The sequence below is a fragment of the Lolium perenne genome, chromosome 7 (genome assembly GCF_019359855.2).
Source record: "Lolium perenne isolate Kyuss_39 chromosome 7, Kyuss_2.0, whole genome shotgun sequence".
Taxonomy (NCBI): domain Eukaryota; kingdom Viridiplantae; phylum Streptophyta; class Magnoliopsida; order Poales; family Poaceae; genus Lolium; species Lolium perenne.
In genome coordinates, this window is record NC_067250.2 from 170,126,949 (window position 1) to 170,142,069 (window position 15,121).

The 15,121-nt window shown below is 44.0% G+C and overlaps 1 protein-coding gene across 1 annotated transcript; it reads right to left on the reverse strand.

Moving 5' to 3' along the window:
* Positions 1 to 475: 475 nt before the first annotated feature.
* On the reverse strand, positions 476 to 4,745 carry LOC127301031 (uncharacterized). The gene is made up of 6 exons (XM_051331241.2): positions 4,555 to 4,745; positions 2,853 to 4,450; positions 1,315 to 1,476; positions 1,024 to 1,213; positions 811 to 904; positions 476 to 722 (listed from the first exon to the last, which is right to left on the reverse strand). The coding sequence occupies exons 2-5, from the start codon at positions 4,431 to 4,433 to the stop codon at positions 843 to 845; spliced, it is 1,995 nt and encodes a 664-aa protein (XP_051187201.1). The 5' UTR covers positions 4,434 to 4,450; positions 4,555 to 4,745; the 3' UTR covers positions 476 to 722; positions 811 to 842.
* Positions 4,746 to 15,121: the final 10,376 nt, after the last annotated feature.

Here is a 15,121-nt window from a genome sequence, read left to right on the forward strand (position 1 = left end):
GAAAGCATGCGGCTTGGAAGCAAAGTCTTCTAAACAGAAAGGGGGGCAAAAACTTGCGCTGGCCAAGCTAAGGCAAAAAAGATCCATGCTAAGTGGTAAAGATGGCAACCCAGAGGTTGACGAAGGCCTCAAGGCTGCGCTCGCCCGCGACAGCCCTGGTGCCGTCTGAAGTCAGGAGTCCAGAGCTCGGTGTTGTTCAAGACTGACCAAGGTGCGGTCATTCCCACATCAAACACGAGAGAAACCACATCAACTAGTAGAAAGATAGCTACCATTCTCTAAATATGAAAATGGCTCTTTCCACATCTAGCGCTTTAGTTGTGAGGCAGACACTAGCTTGTGTAACAATAATATTACGTCCTCCTCACCGGTAGAACTACCAGGATAAACCTTCGCATCAAATCTGATGCGGCCTCAAGCCATCTCAAGGTTATCAGTTAGCACCATCTTACTAATGGACGAAAGCAAAACGAAATTAGCAAACAATATTAACCATATAAATTCTCCAGGAAACATGTCATTCCAGAACAGCAGGACCGTGGCCCAACCCATGGTCATAACAGAGAAGCAACGAACAAATCCATGATAAAAAAATGAAAGTACTCAAAGTTCTCAGGGCAATATTGACTGAGTTATTAAGCTCTTCATAGGTCTGCAGGACTGATCGGCATGTTGTGTGAAAATCATACTTTCTTGACTCCCCAGGTCAAGTGCCTTGCATTCTGCCAACAAAAACGAAGTTTCAATCATCGAATATAACTGATATGGCTATATGGTGAAAAGGACATAGTAGTTAACAGTAATGCATACCGTAAGTGTACCCTTGCAAAGGCCCAGGTTTTTTACCCAAAGTCACGCATATCGCCCAAGGTAATTTCCCTGTTTAGCTTTAGCATACGAAGATCTGCAGAAAAAAAAAATCAGAGAGCCAGTGAATTCATAGATTTGCATCACAGAAGAAGAGTCCAATTGAAAATTAACATAATATCTTGTTGAGCAAAGTTATCAACGCAAGGTACTCACTGAAGCTCCCACTCCTACGCACATAAATCTTCTCAAGGGGCACGTCATTAGCCCTAAACAGCTGTGCCAGCATATGTACTCTAGGATCATCCTTGGTGCATTTGATCTTCACCATTCTAAGGTGTTTACAATCAAATGACCCTCCGCTTGGTTTAATACATCTTCCCAATGCTTTTTGGATGTCAAAATTCTTTTAGAAGGGCAAAGCATAATTAGCTTAATAAACCTTCAGCTTAAATCATTAACCAAATACTAAAATGCGAACATTGAGAAAAAGTTATATATACTCACCATTTCAAGTTGAAGAAATAGTTTCTCCAGATTAGGTGCATGCTGAAGTAAGTGAATTAGTAGGTAAAAATCAGCACCCCTACTGATACACCATTCACCAAGGGACAATGTCTTCAAGTTGATAAATGTTGGGAAACTTATTGATTCCCTTCTCAAAACAACCTTCATATTTTTATGAAAGTGAGTTGTTTCATAATATAATAAATATAGAAACAAATGGACAATGATCAGCGATATAATGGTGTACGTGCAAGTAACTATGCAATAGTGTGTGAAAGTAGGCATGTAACTTGTATTATCATTATTCAAGGTAAGGGGAAAAATATGGTAATACTAGAATAGTCAAAACAACTTTAAAAGCAATATTGCAATCACCAGATATGACACAATAAGTGTTTTTAGTTTTATTAGCTAATTAGTCACTTACAATATATGATAATTGAAAATTACAAATGTTCTGTTGATCCACAAGATTAACTTAAGTTTACTGTCAAGTCAATCATGAAACACAAACAAGATGTTATGAAGTCATTTATTAAGCGGCAGTATACTGATGTAGAAAACCTCATACCAATAGCATTTGCAGTTTCCCAACGATACGATCTCTAAAGTGAAGTTCAATATATGAAACCCTCAAACTCAACCAATTGATCATAGGAAGGAATAAACCTCATTGTATATTATAGGAGAAAGGTCCAACTTACTTTCCGGCAGTCCTGATTAGACCTACTATAAACTAATTGTTTAACCCACTGAACTTGAAAACCCTAGCGGTTGTTTGGTTTTGTTTACATGCCCTCGACATGTCTCAGCTCTTTGAGAGATCAAGTCAATGGACTATGTCAGAAAAAAAAAAACTGAGGTTGGCTGGACTAACAACTTATTTTAACCTGTGTTTTTGTCTAAATTGACTGTTTTCTGTTTTGATAGAAGAAGTGAGGTAAGTATGATTTTCTTAGAAATCCATTAACTTCATACTGTCCTATAATTTGCAATTTGCGGTGCACCCTAGCTATATATTAGGTATGTATACTCTTAACTAGTCAGTGTTATTTGCAGAATAGAAAAGATCATTAGTTCAATGAACCAACTAAAGAACATCAACGTATACAAAGTGCTACATGACTATGCATCTATACTAACAACTATTTTCTAAGACAGGTCAATGTTATCCACAAATGCAAAAGCTGGTAGGTCTAGTGAAGATTTAGAACAAAAATTGTAAATACTAAATAGTTTACTAAGTAGTGGTTTTTGAGATCATAGCTTATCCAACCACGAGAACAAAAAAACCTTATATGATAGTAAGCCCTAAAGCAGCACATTCATTCAACAATAATGCAACATCAGTAAAATGCATCAATTTTTCGATTTTTAAGGGAGCTAGAGATAGTTAATAAGGTGATAGAAAGCTGGTGAACTTGTTTTGCATGTAACTATTGTGACAAAGCACCATTCCACTATTGCTTGCTACACATGAGAGAAAGTATAAGGCAGATTGAATAGAAATACAACAATGAAGAAATTAATAACTGTACCTCTCCTGAATGACCTAGCAGCTCTATGCTTCTGGCGTTTAAAAGGCTGTGAATAATATTTTGGCCACCTAACGTTTTATAATCATTAAACCCATAGTTTGCACTGTGGCCAGAATTGTTGCCACCTTTACTGAAACTGAGGCCACCGGAACAGTTTCCAAAATAATCTTCAGAGTCATTTGCAATTTCGCTATATTCGTATGTATCGTCATCGCTATTGATATCACTTCCATAATCATAATTGTCTTTGATGTCATCAGAATAGTCATCGTAAATATTGTCAGAATAGCCATCATAAAAATCGTTACCAAAGCCGCTATAAAGAATACTGTCAAGAAAGCCCTCATTGTGACTGCCATCAGAATTTTTACCATCACACATGACATTTCTATTATCATTGTTTTCATCTTCATCGCTTGTCTGAGGGAATTCATCATCATCCTCATGGTACTTTTGAAATTCACGACTCAGTAAAGAGTCATCAAGCATGATGCTGCCTGTGACAAGAGACCCAGAGTTCTTGAATACGGGAACCCACTTCTCTGGTTTGATGCACCGTAGGAACATGAGGTTTGAAGCATCCACCAAGAGGTTCATAGTGAATTTGCATTTAACCATGGTCAAACTCTTCAGAGAGAAGGATAAAACCTCATGGACATCAATCAGACAGCTCTTGAGATATAGTTCTTCCAAAGGGCAGTGAGAAGAGAGCTGCTTCATGACTTCATCATCCAGCTTGGTGTATGACAGTTTCAAGATTTTGAGGTGGCTAGAGACAAAGTCTTTGTGATCCAGCTCTATGTACTTGCTGAGATGCCCATTAAGCTGAATAACACGAGCATTTCGCTTGATAGCACTACGGATCCACCTCTTGACATGGCCATTGTTATAAGTCTCATAGAAATCATCCTCACCAACCGAGCGCAGACGGAGCGTGTCCACTGGCGTGAGCACGTCCCGGGTGAGCAGCAACCGGTGAACAAACTTGGCTAAGTCCTCTGGTGGTCTATCATGGTCTCCAACACGGATGTCAATGCAGGGCGCAGAAGCCCAGAGGTTGCGCCACCTCCGCGAGAGCTTGGACATGCGGACCATCTCCCATGCCTTCAAGAACGACATGATGTGGTGCAGGAGCACGTCCGGGAGATCGCTGAGCCTATCGGCCGGTTCGCCTGCCCCACGAGATGTCCCCACTGGTGATGGTTGGTTAACAGGCACCCATTGCTTGGATACCTTCAGGGGCATTTCGTTGGATGGGTTACCTGCCTCATGCAACGTCCCCGCGGACCGGTTAACCGGCATCCACCGCTTGGATACCTTTGGAGGCACTTCGTTGGATGGTTTGACTGCAATAGGAGACAAGCCCGCCGCTTGGTCAACCGGCACCTGCCGCTGGGATACCTTCGGGGGCACTTCTCTGGATGGCTTCCCTGCAACGGGAGACATGCCCGCTGCTTGGTTAACCGGCACCCATCGCTTGGATACCTTCGGAGGCACTTCGTTGGTTTTTTTGCCTGCAACGGGAGACGTGCCCGCCGGCCGGTTAACTGGAACCCACTGCTTGGATACCTTTGGGGGCATTTCGTCGAACAGACGGCCTGCACGGACATGCCGGCAGAGAAAACAAACTCGAGAATCAAGATCAACGCCTTACGAGAAATGCTTCCAAGAAATTTCCGATCTGACTAGGGAGGAAACTTACAGAAAGATTGGTTGCAACGGCGATGAGTTCTTGATCCTTCAAAGTACGACGTGGCGGTGGCGGCGGCGGCGGCGGCGGTTTGTGCTAGGGGTTGGGGTTCTTTGGAAGTTGGTCATGTTTTGGGACGGGATTTAGCAAGAGACGGGATTTGCCGCTCTGCAATCGGTACCTTGTTTGTAGTGTCCGGTGGGCTGGTCTACGGCCCATCGGCGCAACAAAATCGAACCGAATCATTAGTTTTCCTCAAACTTCCCTCAAAATGTTTGAAGTTTAAATAAAGGGGGTGAAAGATGCTCATAAGATCGCTCATGTTTTAGCAAAGGAATTCAAGCAACTTCTTTTAATAGAGTAGAATTTTCCTTTTGTCCTAGAGATGCTAATAAGGTTGCTCATGCCACCTATTTTTATTTTGCCTTTGTTGGTGGATGATGTAAGTGTGCTTTAAATTACTAAAAGTGTGCAGTAGAGTCCTGCTGCTTAATTAAAAAAAAGGATGCTCAAAACAAACGCTTTTCTCAAACTTCTCTGCAAAACAATTTCCCGTATAAAATAACTTGTCAAGCTGTAAAAAAAGGATACAACTATCAAAAAGAAACTTGTAAGAAAGGTTCCCTTATAAATAAAAACAGAACCATCCAATTAGATCTTGAAATTTACTCAAACCAGCCAGTATGTCATATGTGTGCTTCTAGACACTATCAGTCTGTTCTAAATTGTAAAAGTTGTCATAGTTTTCCTTTCTAATTATGTGGTTTAAGCGTTGTTCTTTTTACTCGCTCCGTTCTATTTTAGTTGTCATTAATTTGGATGTATCCGGGCACATTTTATTTACTTATAGGTATGTCCGAATCCACGACAATTAATATGAACATAGGAAGTATAATACCAGATTTAATTTAAAAAGGAACTTGCATTTTACCAAATTCATGTAAAAGAACACACTCAAGACAATTTCTATACATGCCCCCGGGACTAGAAAGTTAAGTGCCCCACCTCACTGTTGCACCACTGGATGGCTTTCGCCGTCGTAGGAGAAGGTCGTGGCAGCTCCACGCACCGTCCGTCACCACTTGCCTCTACACCTGGGCATTTCTCAGGCCGGCCGGGTTTCGGGCCGGGCTTAAAAAAGCCTGACCGTAAATTCTCAGAAATTAGGTCCAAACCTGGCCCGAACAAAGAAAAGCTTGGCCCGGCTTGACAAGCCCGACCCAAACTAGGCTAAAATCCAGTTTTCTCCAAGCCTGAGCCCCGCCTGGCCTAACGTTCGGGCTGCAGAATCAGGCCCAAACCCGGCCCGACACGCAAGCTCGGCCTGGGATTTTTGGGCTGGGCCGTCCGGGTTGGGCTACCCATACCCAGATGTACTTGCCTCCCCCATCGTCAAGCGGAGCAAGCTTCGGCACAAACTGAACTTTGACAAGATCAGTTTTTTTACCTTCGAACAAAATCTGAGCAAAGGAGCCACGGGTCATTCTTTTCCCGCCACCACTTTCCCGCCATATTTTCCCCCTCCCCCGCCACCGATCTCCCGCCAACGATCTCCCGCCAGCGCTCTCCCACCATATTTTTCCGCCACGCTCTCGGATTTTTGCCTATAAAAGCAGGGATCGACACATTTCGTTGCACAGGTGCTTCTACCCCTCATTTTCGTGCCGTCTAACACTTAGCTACCATGAGCGTGCCATGCTCTGACCAGGAGTCTAGGCCGGCGAAGTCTAAGGCTGCAAGTTGACCCCCAGGTGTGAGAGCGGAGCGGTGTTGGTGCGACTGTCTTGCAAAGGTTAAGCAGGTGGAAGATTTCTCTGATCAGTTTGGCATGAAATTTTTCATGTGTGCGAACTATGAGCATGATCCACCCCGAAGTTCAGCTTCGTCGTCCACTAGGCCGCCGGTATGTTTTGACCTAATTTTATTTAGGCATAATTTTATTTATGAATATGGTTTAATGTTACTATTTGTGTTGCAGTCTCCACTGCCCCTATGCAGATGGTTTCACTGGATAGACACGGAGCAGCCGGATTGGGCGCGCCAGGAGGTTGAGGAGAAACACCGGCGTGTGTGGGCAACCTTCTTTGAGGAGGAGCATCAGAAAAAGGCTCGTGCTAATGCTAAAGCAGAGCGAGAGAGACAGATTCAGAAATTAAGGGCGGAACAAGCTCGAAATCGCGAGGTGAATCAGAAGAGGATGGATGATGAGGCTGCACGTAGGTTTGCAAAGGAAGATATGCGCAAGGAGGCTCGTGAAGCGGAAAGGAAGAGACAAAGGGAAAGAGCTGCTGAGGCGCAAGCGGCAGAAGAACGCGGTGACAAGTCCGGAAAATGGCCACGGGAAAGTAGTGTGATGTGTCGTACTGGCTATGTATCTTAATTTCAGTTTTAGTTTGTCGTTGTATCTTAAATTCAGTTGTGGTGATAAGCCGTATTTTAATTTCAGCTGTAATGTATCTTAATTTCAGTTGTAGTATTGATTTGAAATGACTTTGCCGCAAATATGTTGTGTCCGAAATTTTGGCTCAATTGTTTCCCGCAGAAATTCGCCGCCATTTTTTCCCGCCAAAATTATTTATTCCCGCCCAAATTTCCCGCCACTTTTTCCGCCCAATTTTCCCGCTCACATCTTCCCGCCGAAACTCATCCCTTCTAGCCTATAAAAACCCCACACCGGTTCCTTGTGTTTCATTGTATTCTCTCAACAAGATGGATCCCCCATGTAAGAATCCCCCCATCTTTTCAATGAATTCATGGCCAAACCTCTTCTAGACAGTGCCCGCTATGAGATGAGGGAGAGTAAGGTAGAGACATTCGAGGAGTTCATCAGTAGCGACGCCTTACTCCGTAAGGTGGGTAGGGAATTTGAGACTTGGTCTTATGGATATCCAGTGAAGAAGATGCCTGCTCGCAGCCCACGGAAAATAAGGTGTGAGCTTATCAGGTTGAATGAGAAGTGGAAGTCACTAACATGGAAGAATGAAGAAGATATGGAAAGGAATTTGAAATATCCAGCACGGTGGGCGGTTGAGAGTGAGGACGACGATGGTATCTTTGAGCCTAGCAGTAAGGCGAAGAGAGCTGCATCGTCGAAGGGCAAGAGTGCCAACTCCTTGAAGGGCAAGAGTGTTGCACCGTCGGTCGTCGACTCGGATGATGACTTCGAGCCTAGCACGAAGACGAAGAAAGCTGCATCGTCAAAGGGAAAGAGTGCCAAGTCGTCGAAGGGCAAGAGTGCTGCACCGTCGGTCGTCGACTCGGACGACTACTTCGAGCCTAGCACCAAGGCCATGAAAGCTGCATCGTCGAAGGGCAAGGGAAAGGGTGTGCTGCGTTCTTAGTTTTAGTTTTAGTTTTTTGATGTATCTTAAATTCCGTTGTAGTGATAAGCCGTATTTAAATTTCAGCTCTATTGTATCTTAATTTCCTCCGCTGTTTCAATAAAGTACTATTGATTTAGCACAAAACGGAAGATGTGAGCGGGAGATAAGTGGCGGGAAATTAAGCATACATAAATATCTCATACATAAGTCATGCATACATAAATGTCTCAAACGTAAGTCATGCATACATAAATGTCTCATACATAAGTCATGTGTACATAAATGTTTCATACATAGGTGATACATCAGCCAGGGGGACGACGTAGTCTGGGCTGTCGTGGGGGTGGCGTAGCACGGGGTGTCCAACCGAACCTGTCTGGGGCCCTGACGTTGCGCGCAGGGATCCAGGACCCGGACTCGGGGCCGTACTGCGTCTCCAGTGTGGGCTCTAGTGGAGGAGTCTGCATATCGACATAGTTCTGCTGCGTGATGTTATGCTCAATGTGCTCAGCATCCTGATCACTAGCTCCCCATGAAGGATTAGACGCAGCGTGTTGTGTGTATCCCTTGGCACGAAACATAAGTGATGTCAAACTAAGTGGAGTATAGTTTATATGGAACATAATAGCTAGAACAATACATACCCTGTGTCGCCACTCGTCGAAAGCAGCTTGCTGCTGATAGTACTGAAAGTCGTCGACGGAAGGAGTGTGCTGCTGCTTCTGCCACGACGAACCTCCTGCCTGGTCAGGAGGTGGTGGTCTGGGTGTCACCGTCGGCGTGAGACGAGGCCGTGATCCATGCTGTTGGTAGTGAAAGTCGTCGAACGAAGGAGTGTGCTGCTGGTGCCACGACGAACCTCCTACGCGGTCAGGAGGTGCTGGTCTGGGTGTCACCGTCGGCGTGAGACGAGGCCGTGGATCGTGTTGTGTGGAGGACCGCGGTGGAAGGAGGTGGCGCTGAACGACATCGGAAGTACGGCTGCACGTGATAGCCGAGTAGATCCCGCGTAGCTTCTCCTCGAGACGCCTCAACCAGGACACCTGCTGGTCGCGCGGCTACAGAAGAGGCCGACTGGACACTTGACGTGTGTACCGAGCGACTTCATCCTGTAAGTCTGAAGTCATCTGGCCCTGGAAAATCATTGAAGGGCATGGTAGCATATAAACCGTAGAACCCAGTATATAAACGACAAGTATGTTGGTGGAATAGAAAAGTAGTACGTACGGCGTGCTGTCGACTACCGGCTGTGGACTGAGTTGGGTACATATCGTACACATACGCTTGAGGCACCTCAGCTGGATCTGTCGGCGGGATGAGGCGCACTCGCGCTGCTGCAGTGTACCTCTGCAGATATGCGTCAAACTCATGTGGATCAAACTGCTCATCGTGACGTCAGACGTGTGTTTTCGCAGTCAGCCACTCATCAACATACGAGCCAAAGTCACCATGTAGAGGAGTGGCTCGTACCCTTCATGTTGTACCTGCAAAAAATTATTGTGTTAGTAAGTCGAACCATGATGAACAATCTTAACCTTAGCGATCCTCTGAACTTACTTGTGGACGTAGGCAGGGAGAGGTGCTATCGGTGGAGGAGGATCGACCAGCTGGCGAGAACCGAACTGTCTCATGATCCTCGACTGTACGCACAATCTCTATAGCAAAGGATTGAGATCCCGCTGGGGTATCTTGCATGTACGGATGCCGCCGTATAGGGCTCCCAGATCACCGTCCTATCATCGAGCACGTCAAACTGCTCTGTGAATGCAGGGTAGCAGTTCCTGGCCTGGTCGCGAGCAAATCGTCTCCGCGGACAGAAAAAGAACTATAGAGAGGTACACACGTAGTAGTATAAATTACAAAAGAACAATAGTCATTACACGTACCTCACGACGTGTCCAAAGTATACCGAACGTAGGCATGTCGATGCGGTCCGCATCATCGAACCCGTTTGCCTCGAAAGGGCGTTCAGCATCTATGTCTGGTCGACCAATTGGGAACCTCTCCCACGCCCACAGCTGCAACAACAGTGGGCAGCCAGGAAGGCCAGACTTGGGGGAGACAAGTGTACAAGCATTACATAAACCTCGGTACGTGGCTGCTAGAACCGCAGAACCCCAACTCCGCGGTATGATGTCGTCGGTGCTTATAGCCTCTGTTATCTCCTGCGCAATGGGGATGTAGCACCTGCTGATGGTGGTCTGATGGTTCTCTGTGAACATCACCTTCCCAAGCAGCCACATAAGGTATGCCTCGAGACTCCTAGTGATTTGTGCCTCACTCATCGGTGTTGTGAACTGTGAAACCTACAACGATGAAAAAAAGATGTTAGCTATAACAACGCATTAACAATAATTTTTTTTGTAACAATGCTTACCTTGAAGTTGAGTAACCAGTCACACTTTGGAGAATGATCCTCACATAGAAAATCAGGCTGACCCACACGAATTCCCTGAAAACGTGCAGGAATTTGTCCATCCCACTCCACTGGTTCTGCCAGCGGGCCTATGGCCCGACCCGCCAACGGTAGGCCCAGTAAGTAAGACACGTCCTGCAGAGTAGGGGCCATCTCTCCCCAATGAAAGTGGAACGTGTGCGTCCCGGGCCTCCACCGATCCATTAGGCTGGTCAGCAGGGAGTGGTCGTACTGAAGGCGCTTGATCGGAGTGCCCCCTCGCTCACCGATGACCTCCAACATAGTGCCTCAACCAACCGAGCGAAAGGTAGAAGTCCAGCCCACTTAAACCTACAAATTCATATAAGAGTCCAATTAGTATGTGTGAGTACTTCAAATTGAATATATCAAATAAAATCACACATACCTCTGAACCCAACCGGGGTGTAATGCCAATTTTGATTAGCCCCGCGTGTCACCAGTGTGGGGAGGCTATTAGGGCTTGCCTCTAGCTTCGCCGCACGGTGCGCCTTCTCAAGGTCCCTACTAAGCAACGATATTCCTGCCATTTCTGTAAACAACAAAACATATTTGCAAAATTGACAGGACATAATACGAATATATATTTAAGTAACATACATGACCACAATAAAATTGCAAAGTAGTTCCATACTTATTACAAATTCATTGTTCACTACATAAATTATAGTAACATAGTTTCACATTTGGAATTGCAAAGTAGTTCCATACTTATTACAAATTCGTTGTTCAGTACATAAAATTGCAAATAAGTTCCGAATTAGCGTCTCGCCGCCTAGTTTCTTCCACTCCCGCGACGTCCCCTTTTGCCTCGCTGCCACCTTCCTGCTGGGCCAGTGCCGAAGGTTGTACAATTAGTGTCCCAATGACCAAATTGATTGCATAGGAAACATTGTCTCGTTGGCCCTCCAGCTTCACATTCATCCATATCATTCCGGATGTGTTGTGATGGCTGTCTACCGATGCCTGTCCTCAGTAGCGTCGAGTCTGGGATATATCGCCTTTCACCAGGGTTTACTGTGTTGAAATTTCCATTGACCGAAATCCTTCCAGCTCACCGGTCCAGGTGTTGAGCACGACCTCCTTCAGATAATACGGAGAGACGACCAAGATTTCCGACATCCCCAGGACACCACAAATAGCTAATACATGTGAGCAAGGAAGATGAAGCAACTTTGGTTTGTTGCATGTGCACTCACAAGTTGGCCATTCTTCATTGCTAATTTTCACATCATGAGTCCTCTGCGGATTCCCACACCCGAACATATCTGTAGGTAAGAGGACTTCGAACCTTCTTTCCACGTTCCCAATTTGAACAACAACGAGATGCTTATTTTTCCAGAAGATTCACGGAGCCAGAAAGGCAGGCCAGGGGGGGCCACGGCCCCCACACCATGGGCCGGCGCGGCCTAGGAGGGGGGCGCGCCGCCCTATGGTGAGGCCGCCTCGGCCAGCCTCTGACGCCCCCCTCTGGACTATTTAAGGGGTTCGATCTAAAAACGCGAGACGAGAAGTCGAAGTTGCCAGAAACCATCCAGAACACCGCCGCCATCGCGAAACTCCGTCTCGGGACCAGAAACTCCGTTCTGGCACCTCGCCGGGACAGGGAATTGGAGGAGATCATCGCCATCATCACCACCGACGCCTCTTCATCGACCAGCCATGTTTCCCCCATCCATGTGTGAGTAATTCCCCCGCTGTAGGCTGAAGGGGATGGTAGGGATTGGATGAGATTGGTCATGTAATAGCATAAGATTGTTAGGGCATAGTGCCTAGTATCCGTAATTGGTACTTTTATGATATTGTTGCAACTTGTTATGCTTAATGCTTGTCACTAGGGCCCGAGTGCCATGATCTCAGATCTGAACATGTTATTGTTTCATGTTGATATTCATTGTTTTATGATCTTACCTGCAAGTTGTATACACATGTTGCCGTCCAGAACCCGAGGCCCCAAAGTGACAGAAATTGGGACAACCGGAGGGGAAGGCGGTGATATGAGGATCACATGTGTTCACGGAGTGTTAATGCTTTGCTCCGGTGCTCTATTAAAAGGAGTACCTTAATTTCCAGTAGATTCCCTAGAGGCCCGGCTGCCACCGGCTGGTAGGACAAAAGATGTTGTGCAAGTTTCTCATTGCGAGCACGTACGACTAAATATGGAACACATGCTTATTGATTGATTAGTACTTGGATACCGTTTTATTATTATCTGCAAATGCCAAATCTTGATTGTTACATGAGTTTCTCTCAACCATGCAACGCCCATTATCCATCCTTGTGCCTACAATATTTTAATCCTGCTGTTTACTATAATCACTACTGCTCTCTTTGTTACATTGCTGATGTTATTTCACTATTGCTACTGTTATAAAACTGTTACTACTGATAAACTCTTGCGAGCAAATCTGTTTCCAGGTGCAGCTGAATTGACAACTCCGCTGTTAAGGCTTCTTTGTCTCCCCTTGTGTCGAATCAATAAATTGGGTTTTACTTCCCGCGAAGACTGTTGTGATCCCCTATACTTGTGGGTCATCAAGACTATTTTCTGGCGCCGTTGCCGGAGAGCATAGCTTTATTTGGAAGTTCACTTGGATTGATATTGTTCGCTGCAAATTCTCCATCATGGGTAAATCTCGCAATCCTAAAGTCGCCATATTACCATCCACTACAAGAAAAGGTACAACTCTGAGTACCTCTGCTGCTCTTGATTCACCATCTGTGATAAGTCAACTTGTTTCACCACCACAAGCTTCACATGCTGGTACTTCTGCTGAATCTGAGAACTCTTATAATTTTGATGATGCTTCTGCTGTGCTTGATGATATTGGTTCGTTAGGATCTTTTCTAGATGCTACAATTGCTAGGTCTAGACAAATTGAAAATACTGAAACTCCTAATGAAAATGCTGCTACAGCTGTTAATTCACCTGAGTCTGTTGAATACTCTAGTGATGATCCTGATGAGGATTATGTGGAACTTGATGATGATTTTATTGTTAAATGCAATGCTACTACTGATGCAAGTAAAATTAAAAAGTTTCTTGCACAACATACTGTTAGATATAAACTCTCTCCTGATCCTAAATTTGCCACATCTCCTATAAATATTAAGGATAAGGATTATGATTTTTCTCTTGATCTATCTCATATAGCTATTGTTGAGAAAACACCCTTTTGTGGTACTGAAAAAGAAAGTGCTGTAGAACACATGAATGAGCTTTCTACTTTGAGTAGCTTGTTTTCTGATGATGTCAAGTTGCGTACTTATTTTGTTGCTAAAAATTTTCCTTTCTCATTAAAGGATGATGCTAAAACTTGGTATAATAGTTTGCCTCCTGGTTCTATTGATAGTCCAAGTGGTTTGCTTGATGTTTTCTTTCGGAAATACTTTCCTGCTAGTGCTCAACATATTGCTTTGCAGAAAATTTATAGCTTTGACCAGGAAGATGGAGAGAAATTGCCTGAAGCTTGGGCAAGATTTTGCTCTCTTATCAGATCTCGACCTGGACATGATTTGGAAAAGCATGATTTACTTGATATATTTTATAGTGGACTAACCATTGAGTCTAGGGCATACCTGGATAGTTGTGCTGGTTGTGTTTTCAGGAAAAGAACTCCGACATTTGAAGAATTATTGGCTAAAATAGGCCGGAATCATGATGATTGGACTACACCTGAACCAGTCCCGACACCTATATTGAAGAAGAGGGGTTTAATTAAATTAAATGATGAAGATATGAGGGAAGCCAAGAAGTCTCTTAAGGAGAAAGGTATTAAATCTGAAGATGTGAAGAATTTACCTCCCATAGAAGATTTATGTAAGATAACTCCCCCTTCATCCATGATTGAGGTACACTCTCTTCAACTCTTTACTAGGGAAGATATTCCGTATTCGAAACCTCCTGCTCAATGCTTAGATGAGTTTGATAATTATATTGTTAAGCAAGAAAATTTTAATATGAGAGTAGAAAATCATTTAATGGAAAATTCTCGAGCTATTAGTGAATTGCATGGTATTGTGGAGAGAACCTCCAATGATGTTAAGATGCTTGTTAAACATTTTCATATGGTTCAAACTCAAATTCATCAACTCACTAAAGTGCAAAATGACTTGTTAAAAAATAGTTCTAAAGAAAAACATGCTTATGAAGTAACAACTAGAGGTGGTGTTTCTACTCAGGATCCTCTATATCCTGAAGGGCATCCCAAAAGAGTTGAACAAGATTCTCAACAAACTGAAACTAGTGCTCCTTCTAAGAAAAAGAAAAAGAAACATAAAACTGTTGTAGAATCCTCTGAGTCTGTTAATGATCCTAATAATATTTCTATTTCTGATGCTGAAACTGAAAGTGGTAATGAACATGATAAAGATAATGATAAGAATGATGCTTCTGATAAAGAAGAGGTTGAAGATGAACCTGAAAAGCATGCTAAAAATAAAAAGTACACTAAAGAAGATTTTATTGCTAAGAAACATGGTAATGAAAGAGAACCTTGGGTTCAAAAGCAAATGCCTTTTCCTGCTAAGAAACTAAAATCAAAGGAAGAGGAACACTATAATAAATTTTGTGATTGGATGAAACCTTTGTTTTTGCAAATCCCTTTGACCGATGCTATTAAATTGCCTCCATATTCAAAGTATATGAAAGATATTGTCTCTAACAAAAGGAAAATTCCTAATGAGGAGATTTCCACTATGCTTGCTAATTACTCTTTCAATGGCAAGGTTCCAAAGAAGCTGGGCGACCCAGGTATACCGACTATTCCTTGTTCCATCAAGAATAATTATGTTAGAACTGCTTTATGTGATTTGGGAGCAG